The sequence below is a fragment of the Perca flavescens genome, chromosome 20 (genome assembly GCF_004354835.1).
Source record: "Perca flavescens isolate YP-PL-M2 chromosome 20, PFLA_1.0, whole genome shotgun sequence".
NCBI classification, from domain to species: Eukaryota; Metazoa; Chordata; class Actinopteri; order Perciformes; family Percidae; genus Perca; species Perca flavescens.
Window position 1 is genome coordinate 13,144,552 of NC_041350.1, and position 17,184 is coordinate 13,161,735.

The 17,184-nt window shown below is 42.0% G+C and overlaps 1 protein-coding gene across 2 annotated transcripts in view; it reads right to left on the reverse strand.

Annotated features, from left to right (window-relative positions):
• Positions 1-1,706: 1,706 nt before the first annotated feature.
• The window catches only part of akt1 (v-akt murine thymoma viral oncogene homolog 1), a 32,938-nt gene continuing 17,460 nt past the window's right edge, over positions 1,707-17,184 (reverse strand). For both annotated transcript variants that reach the window (XM_028565422.1, XM_028565423.1), the window contains exons 3-14: positions 14,377-14,505; positions 12,435-12,546; positions 12,039-12,165; positions 11,332-11,463; positions 11,135-11,200; positions 10,536-10,604; positions 10,263-10,388; positions 8,230-8,358; positions 4,536-4,750; positions 4,268-4,355; positions 3,965-4,067; positions 1,707-2,362 (exon numbers count right to left, since the gene is read on the reverse strand). In XM_028565422.1, the coding sequence (XP_028421223.1) occupies positions 2,283-2,362; positions 3,965-4,067; positions 4,268-4,355; positions 4,536-4,750; positions 8,230-8,358; positions 10,263-10,388; positions 10,536-10,604; positions 11,135-11,200; positions 11,332-11,463; positions 12,039-12,165; positions 12,435-12,546; positions 14,377-14,505 (1,376 nt within the window). In that variant the 3' untranslated portion in view covers positions 1,707-2,282. The remainder of the gene's footprint in view (positions 2,363-3,964; positions 4,068-4,267; positions 4,356-4,535; positions 4,751-8,229; positions 8,359-10,262; positions 10,389-10,535; positions 10,605-11,134; positions 11,201-11,331; positions 11,464-12,038; positions 12,166-12,434; positions 12,547-14,376; positions 14,506-17,184) is intronic.

Below are 17,184 nucleotides of genomic sequence, written 5' to 3' on the forward strand. Positions count from 1 at the left end.
CTTCCAGGTATGAATGTATAACTGTGTGATACGTCGTTGCAAATGTGAATTTGTTCTCAATCAACTTACCTGCATAAATAAAAGTTAAATTAAAAATGACAAACATGATCAGGTGCAAACACGAGACTGGAAAGGATGTTTGTGTGAAAAACAATAGACTTAAAATTGTAATTTTAAGTCTTAATATTGTAATTTTAAGTCTTAATAAAGTATACATTATAGTATAAAATTAAAATATAAAAACTTCTCAACATTGTCATTTCAATAAGAGTGGGAATGTTTAGACACAGTAATCCGTATTTCACAACATTGTTTATTTAGCCAAAAAAATGAGATTAGTTAGTTAATTCTTGATTTTATTTGTATGCCATTGAGGACAGAGCTGTAAGATTTTGTAACAAAAGTTTGAGTCTACACAGCTTTTTGTTAAGACCTTTTATTTCATCAATTTGAAAGAAACAAGTAAAAACAGTGTACAAAGTTTATATTATTTGTTTACTAAAGCTGGTGTCCTCAGTCTCAGGAGTAATGGGAGGGCAGGTACAAAACAAGTTGAAATAAAAAATAAAAAGTATAAAATGAATTTCCCTATTTTCAGAAGGTGACAGCAAAAGGGTGAGCGTGCATAGGAATAAGTAACAATCAAAAACTGAACAAAAAGGTTTGCAAACGATTGAAGTGAAAACAATATCATAAAAACCATTACATTCAATAATGTATGATGCACTTTTGAAAAATGATTATCAGTCTTAAAAAAAAAAAAAACTGAAGCGCTTTTGGATACTTCTTAGTACACTTTGAAATAGGAGTTTCAGTTCCCAAGAGTCTCAGTTTAGCTTCAGCTGTCTGTAAAGGGGGGAAGGGGGAGGGGGGGAAGAATCATTTAAACAAGCAATTCTTGTTTTATTTGTATGCACAAATTTAATTGACATTATAAAATAAGCTAATTTAGTCTTTACCAACCATAAAGTACAAATAAAAGTCCAAATACAATAATTTTGAGGCAGCAAAGTGCACATCATTGGCACAGTAACACTCATTTTAGTCAACGCTGGTCTCATATAAATAACTCAGAAGCTCGTGAAGGGACAGAAGTCCCCTAAAGTAGCATATCAAAGATGACTCTTTGTGTGGGTTTACCCTGAAGCCCAGTTTGTTTGCAAAGTATTCCTAAAGAAGTGTATTATGTTAAAGTGACCTCATTGAGGCTGCAGTGAATGCACTGGGTGGAAAACACCCAATACTGTACTGTACTGTACATGGAGGAAAACCCAGAGGAGAGAAGAGTTTCTGATGGGTCAGCAGTGAATGACCCTGACCAGAGGGAAACCAGGAGGTGTCTGCAGCACAGCATCGAGATAGGAAGGCATCAGGAACTATAAGCACTTACTTCAGGGGGGGACGGGGGGATGGAGGAGCTATGCATTATCCTGAACAGGAAATTGGTAGTTTCTCAGTGACCCTAATGTACAAGAGAAATCCACTGCAGGCCAGCTTTTACCTTAATGATTAATCGCTCTGCATTTTTTGTTGTTTCCATTCCTTACATCAGACTGTATTGCACAATTGATTCATCACTCATTGTGGTGTAGCATAATACAACAGACCGATTTGTGTCAGTTTTGCATCAGGGTGGTAGAAAAAAAATCCTCCAGAAGATGGTATTTCAGTCTTAGGAGAATCAGCCATGTGTTAAAACACGTACATATGCAGAAAGATTGACTTTATTTGATACGGTACATTCACTTTTGAAGCCAAAATTGTCTCGAAGTCTGAATGGTATTTGAATTGTTCAGAAGTCTTGGAGAGGAAAACATGGATTTATTACCCACTCAACAAACACACTCTCTGCTCACATGATCTTTTTGGTCCACAGTGTGCCCATTTCTATTTGAAATGGTTGATTCATTTTCAGTTGTACGTTTTCACTACAAAATTCACATCAGTGGCCTAATTTGTGCACAACATAACTACATTTCCCCATTCATTATGGTGTATGGATGCCTGCTCAGTATACAACATAACAACTAGGAGATGCAGGGCAGTGTTAACTCTCTCTCCGTGGTCAGTCTTCAAAGGCCTCACAGAACAACCAAAGTTCTTTGTTTTGTCTTGAATTTCCTCCTTCCTGGAAAACACAACTTGCAGATTGGAAATGTTACATCCACCAACGGCATCTGCAGACAATGCTGGGAGGATGGGGCTGTGGCCCCGGTCTTTTGAGAGTGCAGTCGGGTGGGGTGAGGGGAGATGGTGCGACCGGAGGAATGTATGAGAGTCGTTTAGGCCGTCCCACTGGCAGAGTAGGAGAACTGTGGGAAGTGGGGTCTCCGCTCGCTGTCGAATGACTCCATACTGTCATCTGAGGACAGAGGGCAAAAAACTGTTTATTTCTTGTACAACTTAATGGGTGGGCGTGTGACAATATATACAGTGAGACAAATATACATTTGTCTACTGTCAGAGATTTTGCCACACCACTTATACCTTGGAATCTCCCCCTTTAATATCTCTTGGTGTATTAAAACCATTGTGAGCAATGTTGGTATTTAATTTACTGGACAGACAAAAACAGGCTTTCTTGCCTGGTTATTTTATCTATTAACAGTCTAGATTTTTCAATTGATTCCAGAAAATTTACAATATTCCAGTAAATGATACATACTCTGATATTGGATACATAATTACATATACCGTTAGGGCAGAGAGAGAGAGAGAGAGAGAGAGAGAGAGAGAGAGAGAGAGAGAGAGAGAGAGAGAGAGAGAGAGAGATATTTTGTCATTTGGATATCACTTTACGTTGTGATCCTTGCACATTATGTTTGTTTGTATGATTTTATACATCGTTATTGAGATATGAAATTACCTATATCAGAGATAGAAGATTTTGGCGGTATTGCCCAGTCCTATATACAGTAGTGTGACAGAGGATTTTAACAATATCACCTACTCCAAGGAGAAGTACATATGAATCTAAGAATTCCTATTGCTGGGAGATATAATGTTGCATTGTAATATCAGACCAGTTATTGTCTTAGATGTTGCTTATTATACTGGTGTAGTAGGATGTTGACTTTTCCTAGTCTGCATTAAAGTAACAGTTAATGCTGCACCGGCTTGGCCTTCATATCCACATCGCTAATCATCATTTCTAAAACTTTTTTTCTCTGTACCCTTTAAAAGCACCACGTTTTCACCTCATAATATCAAAATATTAATTAAAAAATATAATTTTATTTGACTTTGTCAATATCACACAATCCAAATCCTATATACTGTAAATCTATTATCTTGCTATTTCCCTCATACAGAGGCATATTTGCGTTTAAACACGGGCTGCAATTTTGATGATGATTTTGTGGAGCATGATCATTTTAATGGCACTGGTTCTCCAGGAGAGGGGAGACTCCTCTCAAGGGAGCTCTGTATGCTGGCAGAATGATTTCTCAACTCACATTTATAAACTCCCCAAAACTAACTCAAGCCTCACACCAAGAATGCAGCTAAAGTTTTGTACAGGGGAAAATATTCAAGATAACCTTTCTGAACAAATCAATTTTTCTCTGATATGAACCTGACAGCTTAAGTTTAAAATGAAAATGAAAGTGTTAGGGTTTTCACATGAAAATGAATTCTGTAACCTTTTTTTTTTTTTTTTTTAAAAGGATTAGTAATTCAGTAACCCTTGGGGGGAAAAAAGTCGGCTTTCATCTTGAGTAAATGAAAGTATAATTCCTCATTCCTAATCAAGTCTCACACCAGGTGCAGGGACATTTATTATACAAGTTAGGTGGCAATTCATCTTCTCTCACACAGTCCACACCTCACATCTGCCCTACTGCCACATTCAAACACTAAAGCTCCACAATAAAGGACAGTCTGATGATTTGAAGTAGTGTCATACCACATAAGCAAAGTTGTATCAAATATACGGTATCTGTGGATGTGTATCGTTTGGTGCTACCTTGTCCGGGTGGCGTAATAGTAATGGTCTGTGCTGTGAACTCCTCGTCAAAATATCGAGTGTCCGTCTCCGAGGTAACTTGGGGCTTAAACGGCGGGACCAGCTGTTGGAAAGGAGAAGAGATACAAACACATCAGCACATCAGTGGCGTCAGTCAGTTTGGTAACAGTTGTCCTGATGACAAACTACATCTTTTCTAGAGTGGCGGCCCTACAACCGACGTCAGTTTATTGAAACCTGGGGGAAGGAGAGAGGGAGAAAGAAAGCAACGTGAATATTTGAGAAAACATTTTAGAAACTGACCTTCTTCTCATAAACATCTTGCCATTCAATTCCTGCAAAGAACTTGTGCTGCATGATTTCCTTGGCATCGTCAGGCCCTCCACCTAACCTGGAAGGCAAGTACAAAAGGATGTGTTATGACAGAAAATAAAATTTCTTTCCACTTTTCCAGTTATTATCATAACAAAAGTGCATAAGTTTGTATCTGAAATACATGTTTGCATCATAAACAACTTGAGGACACCCACTTTGAGATTCACTAATGTAGGATAGAGTAAAGGCTCCTCACCTCTGCATTGGTTCTTTCTTTAGAAGGCCAGAGAGCAGCGAGCGTGCCTCGGGGCCCAGTGTCCGAGGAAAGCGGATGTCTTCCATGAGGATGAGCTCAAACAGCTTCTCGTGGTCCTGGTTGTAGAAAGGCAGTCTGCCGCACATCATCTCATACATCACCACCCCCAGACCCCACCAGTCCACAGCACGGCCATAATCGTTGTCTTCCAGCACCTAGGGGATGATGAAGGGGGGAAACATGTATTTAATGCAGCTGGGGGGATGCTCATGAGCTATTTTAACTCCTTGGAGAAGGGGTATTGTACGTTATATTCTTTAATAAGACACTTAACTGTCTTGTAATATAGTAAAAAAAAAAGAAAAGAAAAAAAAATTATAATTGATCTACCTTTTTTCACAGAATAATTGTACAACAAGCTAAAGAAAAGTTTACTTGCTACGATTGTGTGGCTACAGTTTAGAGTTCAACCAATAAGTAGAGCTGGGCAATATATCAATATTATATCGATATTGTGATATGAGACTAGATATCGTCTTAGATTTTGGATATCGTAATATGGCATAAGTGTTGTCTTTTCCTGGTTTTAAAGGCTGCATTAGAGTAAAGTGATGTCATTTCCTCAACTTACCAGACTGTTCCAGCTGTTCTATTATTTGCATTTACCTACTTAGTCATTATATCCACATTACTGATGATTATTAATCAAAAATCTCATTGTGTAAATATTTTATGAAAGCACCAATAGTCAACACTACAATATCTTTGCGGTATCAATATTGAGGTGTTTGGTCAAAAATATTGTGATATTTGATTTTCTCCATATCGCCCAGCCCTACCAATAAGGTTGTGTTTGGACATCGGAACAACCGAAGGCTGTGAAGACAGCAACTCTTCAGCCTGTACTGTACATACAGACCCTAAAGCAACTGTCCCCCCATCACCCCACTCTGGTCTGGGCTTTTGAGGCAGGTCCAGCCAGCACTGACTCACATCTCACATTTGGAGCAAGGATAGAGTTTCCCCTGGAGCCCTGCATATTTAATCACCACAGGGCCTTCCACACATACACAAACACACGTACAGATCAACAAGCAGCAGAGGTGCGGGTCGCTTAAATAAGCAAATGTGTGGCAACAAACACAGACCAGTCCTACAAACAAACTGCTCAATGAACACAACCAGAGCCCAACTAGAGAGAGGGAAATATTTAGTCTTATTATTTCCATAGGATGACTTTTCCTGACAGTTCTTAATGAGACAAACTCTTCCAGAGTTGTGCTCACTGAACAGCACAACCTGTTGCATGACTAATGTGCTGCTGAGCGGAGTTGTTCCAAGGTCTCAGGGGACATGTTCTGGATTCTACCTCGCCAGGCGGATGTTGAAGGTGAAATCAAGACAAGGAGAACAGTCTGTTCTCTCAAACCTCGGGCAGCGTGATGCTAGGCAATTCAGACCTAAGAATAGAAACTTCGGTAAAAAGACGTGGGCGGATTAATAGAATTAGATATGGACACAGCAGTGCACAGGCCAAGAGAGAGTGCCCTGGAAAACAGATGGACGGATGTGTCCGTAAAAGGAACAAAACTACTGTGTGTGTGTGTGTGTGTGTGTGCATGCGCACGCAGCTGCGCATGTGTCTGTGGGCACTCCGCCTGCCGCTGCGGTGAGTGGTGAGCATCCAGGAGGAGGATTGGGAGGGCAGGGGGAGTAACGTGAAGCCGGTGTGGGGCTAGGATTACTGGGCCGTCTCTATTTCCAGCGCCGCTGTCGTGTGATTCACACCGTGCGACAGCTGGGCCCGCAGCTGCCCCATATATGTAGAAGAGCGCCACAGCTGTGAAGCTGCCAGGAGCGCAGGAGCCAAGCTCATCCCTCATATACGTAACCAGGACTGCTGGCCTGCCTGCCTGCCTGGGCCCCAGCCCCAAACTAATACTGTTACACTGCCCCAAAGGACCACAGACAGGGGGAGGAGAGAGCAGATAAAAGCACAAACACTTGCTGCTTCTCTGGAGCGCTACTCTGTATACTGCTTTTTTTTGCTCACAAAGTTCTGCACTGACAGCCATTAATCTTCCAAGCTCATGAATCCAAATCAGTTTCAGTGGCTAGATTAAACCTCTCCAGTTTTTTTTTTTTTTTTTTTGTAGATATTCCCTAAAAGCAAATTCCCTCAGCCAATAATGGTTTTCTTCTTGTAACAACTTAATAAAAGTGACTAAGTGAATTTGTCCCACTCCTTACTCCAGAGACAAACTGGTCAGGCAGATTGGGTCTCTCCTCCCTCTCCCTCCCTCCCTCTCCCCCACTGCTCAGGGTGGAATATTCCCAGACGTTACAGCATTCCTGTGCAGCATACACAACAAGGTCATTGTTTACTGCAGAACAACCTGTAACACTGCCTGGCCTGCACTCCATAGAGACACTCGCCAGCGACCCTGTTGCCGTGGTAACGCCCCCTGATGTCTCCCTGCTCTCTACTGCTGAGGCTGGAGCTGTCATAAACCGTGCTACTCTGCGGAAGAGCAAAGTGGGCTCGACAAAGTTTAGGGTGGACAGGTGGGGAACTCTATAAAAAAAGTTTATAGAAGTACAGAAAATAAACATTTGTCCAGGTGTGAGTAGGTAAATACTCAAATGCTAGCATAGCCCAGTCCTTTGCGTGCGTTGATGCTCATGGTTAAAGGCAGGTTTGGTCTGACTGATGAAGATAACTATGAGGCAGCCTGAAGCATTGTGGGGTAGCGTGCTCATGACAGCTCAGGCTCTCCCCAGGTCAGGCGAGGCATCCAGGTCAGAAGTGGGGCTGTGGCTCCCCTGGTGACACACAACAGCTGTAGCCAATGTGGTCTTTTTTTTTTTTTTCCAGGGGCGGAAGCTCACGTTTCCTGAGGCGCTGCCAGCCAATCACCCCCCCAAGCAGAAAATTCCAAATGGAGGCTAAAAACAACGATATGGCAACTGTGTCAACATGGGCACCCTTCTCCCAGAAAACATTTTTACGGCAACAGACGAGGGGCTAGCGCAAACACTCACGTACTTACTCACACACACACACACACACACACACACACACACACACACACACACACACACACACACACACACACACACACACACACAATGCAATATCGGGTTACACAGCCCACTCCAACACTTGTCATACCTGCACGCAATAGGGAGCAGCCACACCCCTCCCCATACAGCAAATATGAGAGCAGGCTGCCCAACCCTGGGCACACAGTACACTCATTAACTCACAGACTTCAGCTGGAGATTAGATAGGCATTTTGGGACAGCTGCCCTTTCTTCCACATGCTTTTCATCCACTGATGTCCAACAACACATCTAGCACTTTTGTTTGGAATCTACTCAAAATGACCTCACTTTGTTTTTGTTTATTAAGTAAGAGGTAAGGTAAAGAAACATATTGAATGCACATGCTTCCTTGAAGGGCTCAAAAGGTCACTTGATGGTTTGAGCTCAACCAATTCGAAGCCCTATGTTAGACATTGAAGAATAGTGTTCATCCCACCATAGTGTTTCAGAGACTCTGGCAGCTCTAAAGTGACCTGAAAGATTACTTCATGTTTGTTTTTCCTTTAATTTGTCATCCATGTGCCTACATGAAACTGCAAGAAAGGGGGAAGTCAATATTTTAGGTAGACAGAATAACTGTAGGGATTACCTCAGGTGCTAGGTACTCCGGCGTCCCACAGAAAGTTTTCATGGTGGCACCATCTTTGATCCCCTCCTTACACAGGCCAAAATCTGTGATCTTTATGTGTCCGTCTTTGTCCAGCATAAGGTTTTCCAGCTGAGGAGTAAACAGAAATAAGACCAATGTTAGCATCATTGTAAAACGACTCAGGAGAGTTAACAAGCTAATAATTCTGGGAGGTGATGGCAATATTAGATCATAAATGAACAAAAATACAGGCATCAGTGTAAGTTATGTTTCTATCAAATTATTAGGCAAGTATTGAGTGAATTTTAGAAAGTAAAATCTCAATCAATGCTAGGGCTGGGAAATATATGGATATTATATTGATTTTGTGATAGGAGACTAGATATCGTCTTAGATTTTGGATATCGTAATATCGTGATATAAGTGTTGTCTTTTACTGGTTTTAAAGGCTCTATTACAGTAAAGTGATGTATTTTTCTGAATTTACCAGACTGCTCTATTATTTGCCTTTTCCCCACTTAGACATTATGTTCACATTACTGATGATTATTTATCTAAAATTTAAGTGTGAAGATATTTTGTTAAAATACCAATTGTCAACCCTAGAATATCGCCGTAATAATCGATGGAGGTATTTGGTCAAGAATATTGTGATATCAGATTTTCTCCCTATCGCCCAGCCCTAATCAGTGCCCGTGCTTCCAAAAATGATCTTTATGCAAGATAACCTAATCAATCGAGCACCAATAACTTTGATGACATTTCATTTGCTGCTTATCACCCAAGTTGTCGTTTTCTCCCTTTTTTTTTTTTTTTTAATGAATGAATTGGTCACTTAATCCATGTGTACATTGTGTTTTTATCTGTTGCTATGAGGATAGAAAGAGGTGAGATGCAAAAACCGCTTCTTAAGTGTAGCTGAGGTATGTAACAATAAACTGTAGCATGTTATGAATGCCTTTTCTGTATGACAAAGGTCTATTTGAAAAAATCTGTCTTCATCACAGCTTCACTTTTTCAACATGCCAAACTTGTCCACCGCAGTCAAGCATTAAAACTTTTATGCAAAAGTTGAAAATTCCCTAAACACAGGTGCATGGAAACATACCTCAAGATTACATGTACAGGTAAAGGCCCTAAGGATGTGCATCATGCCGTGTCATGACTTAAGGCTGCATGGCCTTTTAATATCAGTGTGTCCTCCCTCCCTTTCTGTCTCACTCTCTCTCAGTTAAAGTCACCTGGCAGCTGTAGCTCACACGTGGCCAACAGTGCCTGGCCAGAGTCAGCACATCCTTCCAATCCTGCTACCCTGGCATTTTCAGGAGAACCCTAGCAGGCTGGGAGCCTGCCTCATAAACCCAAGGGAGAGGGAGGGAAGGAGGGAGGGAGAGAGAGAGAGTGCTGACCTGGCTGGTATAGTTTTATCAGCTGGAAGTAGTAGGGCTACATATGCCCACTGCAACACCGATAACCCCCCACAGCCCTCTTAAACCCAAACATGTCTTAACAGTCTGCAGCATCATTCTCTGATCCCATCTCTGGAGTATTAAACGTTTTGTTTCGCTTGTGAAAGCATATATTTAAAAAGGAAAAGGTAAAACCTTGCAGCGCCTTTCCTTTAGGATGATTGACATTTTCTCTTTGTTAACCAATAGTGCTGTACTGCCAGCAAATTACATCAATCACGCACAAAGTGCACATAAATCCCCCACTGAGAACACTGTGCTCATACTGTAACAGGAGGCGGTGGCGATGCGTTCAAACAGACAAAAAAGACTGGTGGTTATTTTTGTCTAGCTGCAGTAAGCGTATGGACCGAGCCTTCCTCCAGCTGCAGTGAGGTCTGGAGACTGATCTGGGGGAGGCAGATCAATAAGCCCTGGCCACTGCCACTGCTCTCAATAGAGGCAAAAACTATTTATATCCTGCCAGGGGAAAAATTAAGGGAAGGGGGGAAAGAAGAAAGAGAAAGACAAAAGAGAGGCTGACAGCGAAGATGAGAGACAGTGAGGACATGTTTCCAAACCTACCTTTAGATCTCGATAGACCACGTTTCTTTCAGCATGCAGGTAGTCCAGCGCTGACACTATCTCTGCACCGTAGAACCGTGCCCGCTCCTCTGAGAATACACGGTCCCTTGACAGATGGAAGAAAAGCTGAGGGGAAACAGGGGACAGTAAGAAAGCAGAGGACAGACAAAGAAAAAGTTGGTTAGTCCAGGGAAAATCAGATCAGTAACACTGTTCAAAAGTATTGTGATTTCCCCACAGGTGCAGATTTTAGTGATGGTTAAAATGGTTTACCTCGCCACCGTTTGCATACTCCATGACGAAGCACAAGCGGTCATGTGTCTGGAAGGAGTATTTCAGTCCCTGCAGAAAGAAAAGAAAACGTTCAAAGCAGAACTTGATGTTTCCAGCTAATTCAAGAGGAACCTGGCATTTAAACAGCTGATTGTAACATGAAACATCAAAATGTGCTTTGCAGCTTTGACCCTTTAGTTACATTTTTAAAAAACAAATGTCTAATGAGAAGATAATATAAAAAAAATACAGCATAGTGTATCCAGTGTGTTGAGGCTTTTCAACAACTGTGGAAAACATTGGTCCCATTCATTGTACTGAGCACATCACATTATGTGTTGCCTCCACCCACCACTTAAGCTCCTTTAAATTGTCTTTCATTACAACCCACCTCAGACTTACAGAGAAAGAGTTAACCGATAAAACAAAAAAGAATGTCCAGCATTGCTATAAAAGGCCCAGCTCGACTGCAGCCTTTGTAAAAACAGCTCTTCAAAACATTCCTGGGAAATTCTGAATGGATGCTGCTGAGTTGGATTGAAGAGGATCTCTGCGAGTTAAAATAAGGTTTGGTTTAGGTATATGGAGGGGCTCCTTACTGTCAAGAACGGATGCTTTGAATTCTGGAGGACTCTGTTCTCTGTGAGTGTGTGCGCCACTTCATCCTGGAAAAAAAAAAGCCACAAAGAGTGTTTGTGCAACTCTCACAATGGCTAACCATTTAGGTATCAGTCATTGCTCCACTGCCCCAGTGTCTTCCGCCCCCCCCTTTACTTGCTCATTGGCATCCACTCACTTTTGCTACGATGACCTCCTTCTTTAGGATCTTCATGGCGTAGTAGCGTCCTGTGGCCTTCTCCTTTACCAGGATAACTTTGCCAAAAGTGCCTTTTCCCAGGAGTTTGAGGTATTCAAAGTCGTGCATAGTCTGGAGAGCCAGAGGAGAGAAAGTGGCGTCTGGTTACAAACCGAAGCACTAACAAACTCATGCTCTAACTAGCCAGGGGACACAATCCCGCTGACAACAACATAGAAGCATTTAAGGCACTATTTCACCCACCATGCAATTTCCACTCCTCTAATGGTTTGGCCTATATGTGGTTGTGTCTCAGTTAACCTCTGACCTCCGCCCCGGATTGGATGTCCCCCCCAATGGTTGTGTGGGGGACATCCAATCCGGTAGCCTTGGACCTTTATGTCATGACACATGTGGGGGTTGTGAAACCTGGTGGACATACTATCTGGTGCTAAGCCACCCACGGCTGATGTTGGGAAAGTAGAAAGTAGCTTGGAAGTGGCAAAGTAAAGTGGGCTAAAGTGGGCTAAAGTGGTGCAAGTGCAGAGCTGCAGGAGCAGAGTAATGGTCAACTTGGAAGACCAGGATATAATTAGGGTGGGGAGGAATAAAAGGTGGTTGACTTAAAAGTCTATGGTAATGCTGAGGTGTGTTAATGTGAAGACAGCAGAGAGTAGATGATACACAGCAGTGTAAATGGGCCATACCACTTTTTGTCTGGGTTTGGTCAGGTAGACCTCCATGTCCATGGGGTCTGGAGAGGAGTCCATCATCTCCTCCTCTTGTTTCTGCAGGCCTTCAGCCACTGCTTGGATGGCTTTAGTCCATTCTTCCCTGAGGGAGGCACAGGCAGCAGAAAGATTACATCTGCCCATTTGCCATCATGCAAGCCCCGCAGCCCAATCATGTAATTGTCTTCTTATCAACAGGAAGGCAATTTCAAGCACGAGTTCTGCCAATAGCCAGTGGACCTTGTGCAAGTGCAATAACAATGATTAAATGTGTACGTTTGTGTGTGCTTCTTCTACATGTTAGAAAGACCGAATGTAAATGATTTGCGTTTTACTGCTCTGTGAACGGAGAGGTGTGTGCTTCTTGCTTGCCTCTCCTCGGGGGTCTCCACGTGGAAGGTGCGCTCGATGACAGTGGTCCACTGCAGGCAGCGGATGATAAATGTGTTGGGCTTGGGCCGTTCCGTCTTCATCAGCTGGCACTCTGACCACAGCCAGGGAGGGAGGGAGGGAGGTGAGGGAGATGGCGAGAAGGGCCAGTGTGTAGAGGAGCAGAGGAAAGAGACAGACCCACAGTTATAGCCATTTATCTTTATCGCCACCCTAACAGACACTGTCGGCCAATTTGGAAAAGAACAGGTGCACTTTGGTGGAGGAAAACAACTCCAATCATTAACTTGTCAGCTGCTTTAAAACTTAACATTTGCATTTATAAACTACTTTAAACACAGTGACTGATTTGTTGAACGTGCAGCCTTGTAATACTATGACATGTAATAATTACCATGACAACATAAAGCACTGACAAATAAGCCTGGTGTAAAGTCAGTAAGAAATCACTTACTAAAGTGCAGATTGCAGAAAAGCACTTTTTAAACACTGTCTGTGAACTTTACTGGACAGTCTTTAAATATGTATATGTGCGAGTATGGCAGTGTCAGCCGCAGTGATCCTACGGCTTGACCACGTCAGTTGTAGCAGCGGAAAATACAAATTTTTTCAGCTCCGCTGCGACTCTCCGTTTACATTTTTTGTTTAACGTTAGCTTGTATGTGCTAGTATGGCGACCTGGCTAAAATATGTGCGGAGGACATGTACCACTTATCCAGTGTATTTATCAAAGCCAGCCCAGGCTTGGTCACAGTACTGAGGTGCATCATATTTCTATATTTCGTATTTCGCTTACTTGACAGTTGACACCCTGGTGTTAGCCAGGCAACTATCGTACATTTTAATTTAATTGCAAATGCAATTAATCGTTCAGCCCTACTTTTGTAGCAAACAATTGTCTTGCAAGCAGTTTGCAAAACAATTACTCACAACAGTCTAATAACTGAATTTAGAAAGCAGAGATTTCCATCTGCACCTCCTTCACATTAACATCTGTTCCCAAATGAAACTTGTCAGCAAATATGTCAGAATGTGACACAAAATGGCCTCTGTCTGATAGATGGAGGACAGGGAAGTGGACCACCACTGAGATCCAACATGGCTCCATCAGGCTGACTATGTAATCCAGCTGCAGTAGCCCCGTCAGCAGCAACGCACCATTTGTCCTCTGTGGTGGGGTCGCAGTGGTGACAAAAACCAAAGCCACCGCTGATGGAGACAGAGCCTCAGAGCAGCGCACAGATAAATACTTGAAATCAGGCGGCTAATACCCACGATAAGTCAGGAGTGTCGGAGAGGAAACATTTAGTTAAACAAACAGTATTTTGTCTAATTGCTGTATTCAGTCATCTGAACACTGCAACAACTTTCTCTGATTTGAGATGGAGTGAGCTGGCTGCTCTTGGCATTTCTTGTTGTTATTTTCTGTCACAGTGTTGAAACGGAGTTTGGCGTAGACACACACAGAGAAAAAGAATGGCATCCGATGTATTAATGTCAGGAGCAAGACATCTTGCAAGCATGTTCAGTGGCAGAGAGAGTTGCTTTGCCCTGGAGCAGTGCCCCCATTGAAAGAAACTTGCAGTGAAGCTGTTGAGATCATACTAGAGCAAATTTGCTAATGCCTCTATTCACAATCATTTACAGTGACATACAATAAAGGGATACTTGGTTATAATATTAGAGGATTAGAGGATTCACTTTCATACCTTTACCTCACAGGCACCTGGGCGTGCTTTTTTCCCTGTTAATAATTAATTTTCAAAGAGGATAAGCCAGATACATGTAAAACCAAAACAAGTATGTGAACATATTTTGTTACAACGCAAGTAAAAACAAGAAAGCAGCAAACAAAAAAGGGTAAAATAAGCTGCCAAGAAACAGGGGGAAAAATGCAGTGGTTTTTTCTCAAGCAGATACTCACGTGCGACAGAGAAGTTATTTAAGGGGGTTTCCAGCTGGTCAACATCTTGCGGTCGCTCTTTGTAGCCAATGAACGTACCATCACTCTTCAGAAGAAAATACCTAGGCCTCCAGGTCTTGATGTATTCCCCTGATATGAGAAAGAGATTAAAATGACTGCTGAGTTATATGAGACAAGATATATATAAAAAAAAAAAACTTGTGACAAAGTAATAGATATTTTCAGAGGGTTTCTGCTCACTGACAAACCTTGATTGAGGAAGTTCCCATGCTTTCACATTCTCAGAATGCTGACCAATGCACAACCATTTTGTTTACATTGTAGTTTCATGATTATTGACAAAACAGTGTTCTTTCTCTTTCAGTTTTAATTCCCAGAGGTGCAACCCCTTTCCTGCAATCTAATTACTATGCTGTTCACTAGTGAACCTTAAAATGACCACCTTGTCACAATCTTTCTTTTAGTGTAGGTCAGCTGCAGGACAAATGGTGGCAAGCTTTAGGAGTCGGGACCCTTTCCCCTGTCCCGTCTGCCTCCTTTCCAGCAGTCACTTGCAATGTAAACTCTTAGGGAACATTCAAACTTTCCGAAGACTTTTCTATCCTCCTACTATTTCTGTGAACTGGCAAGCTAAAATTTAGGCTCTTCGCTCTGTAAAAACAAAAAAAATAATAACTTTGTTTATCCTGTATACTTTATACTTTAAAAGAGTACTATTATCTAAATCAATGCAGCAGATCTAGAGATGGGCTTTTTTATTTCACACAATCTTCTTCCTTGTCAAAACTTAAGGTTATATTCATAACCCCGGTTCTTTGAGTAATATGATTGAGATGTCTCACTATGGGAGCAAGCCTCACTGTGACCCTCACAAGCACTTCTCCCATTACACCAATCCTGATTGGCTGGTGAACACATGTCTGTCTGCACCACCAGGTAGTGCCACCTACCATAAATACCGGTAGCATGTGCAGATGGCACAGTGTCAGTCAAGATAAGCAACCTCTTCTCACCTGCCCCGCAAGAAGGGTTGTCTGGTGGGAGATCTCACTCATATTACTCAAAGAACCAGGGGTTAGGAATATGACCTTAAGTTATTTTGCATAATATTCGTTTTGATGTCTCACTATGGGATATGGTAGCTCCTGAATTGCCAGACAAGCTTGCAAGCACCCTGTTCCAGCTAGGACTCCAACACTGCTTGAACAGACCTAGTAAGGCCGGTTACACACTGGAAGCGTTGCGTGAGCCTGTCAGATATATGAATGTAATTTTTTTTTTTTTAAACAATTTTGTAATATTGCACCTGTCAATACAGAACGAAATATTCTGTAGCCTATTTTGCCGTCAATACTGCCGATGTTGTCTTCGCTGTAATCAAATCAGTATATATTTATGTTTAACATCGTATTTCATTTTATCAATGGGAAACATACATGTGTCCAGACAAGGCTAGCAGCAGCAGCGCCGCATCAGCCACGTTCCTGGTGTGTAAAGACATAGAAAAATCCACGCAGCTGACACGCAACAGAAACGCCACGCTCACGCCACGCCGGCAGTGTGTAACCAGCCAAAGATCCACTGACACACACAAAATGACAACATTTTCAAACTTGTAGCCTTCAGCCCCAACCAACGATGCCTCAGTTTACATCAATTGAGGCAATTTTGTGCAGCTATATCTGGAGTCACAAAAGGCTTTACACAACTGTGTAAGCTTTACAAATACTCCCTAAGACCTGTAAAAAGACATGAAATCAGTGGAGTTTCCCTTTGCATTTACTTATAGCATCTATCATTTTATGTAATTGTTTTATAAACTGCGACCACTGTTCGGTCTCTTTCCTATCAATCATTTTGTAACACCAGCATCATGTCTGCCAAAGCCTCAATTTGATTTTCAAATAAATAAATAAAAAAAAATAAAAAAAAATTTCACAATTCCAATTTTCACCCCTTCAACCTCAAGCCATGCGTGTGCATCCCATTCGCTTAGACACACTATCATCACACAAATGAATTTCTCGTAGGCAGACAAAACTCAATTTATTCCGGTGATGCTTCAGGAAATGTCTCGCCAGATGTTGTGCAGACGGGGGGAAAAAAATAGCTTCATACCATAACAAGGCAGTGGCACACAGTGGAGAGGGACTTGAATATTTATACAGGAAAAGTGTAATTTATTTTTAATTACGGAGCTGCATATTAACCCCATGCAGAGCTGTAGCAAGCTGTCCTTAATTGCCCCATTTCCTCTAACACAGAAGTGTGGCGCGCGCGTGTGCGCGTGCGTGTGTGTGTGTGTGTGTGTGTGTGTGTGTGTGTGTGTGTGTGTGTGTGTGTGTGTGTGTGTGTGTGTGTGTGTGTGTGTGTGTGTGTGTGTGTGAGAGGATGTGTGTGTCTGTAGGGGAGAGGTAGGCGATCTGTCAATATGAGCTTCTGTTACCCTCCTTCAAACAAACATTTTTGACTAATGAAACCGATCATGTCTGAGACAGTACAGACCAAACTGCTGCTAGTAATGTCTCCTCTGCTTAGTGTGCGTCTTTAAAAAATATATGAGGGGACAAGAATTTACAACACTGGCTAAATGTCACTTTTCAAGATTTGTCCCTTTTGACACCTCAAAAGTATGAACTTCCTCTTCCTGCTTCTTTTTTTTTTTTCAACTTTATTTTAGGAAAGTGATGACATGAGCAGCAAACTTTAATAGGACATTTCCCATATGGCTTTTCTCTGTCAACATAAAAAAGGTGAGGAAAAAAGGAAAAGGACACTTTAGAAAAGCACAGTCAGTCATTCTAGTTG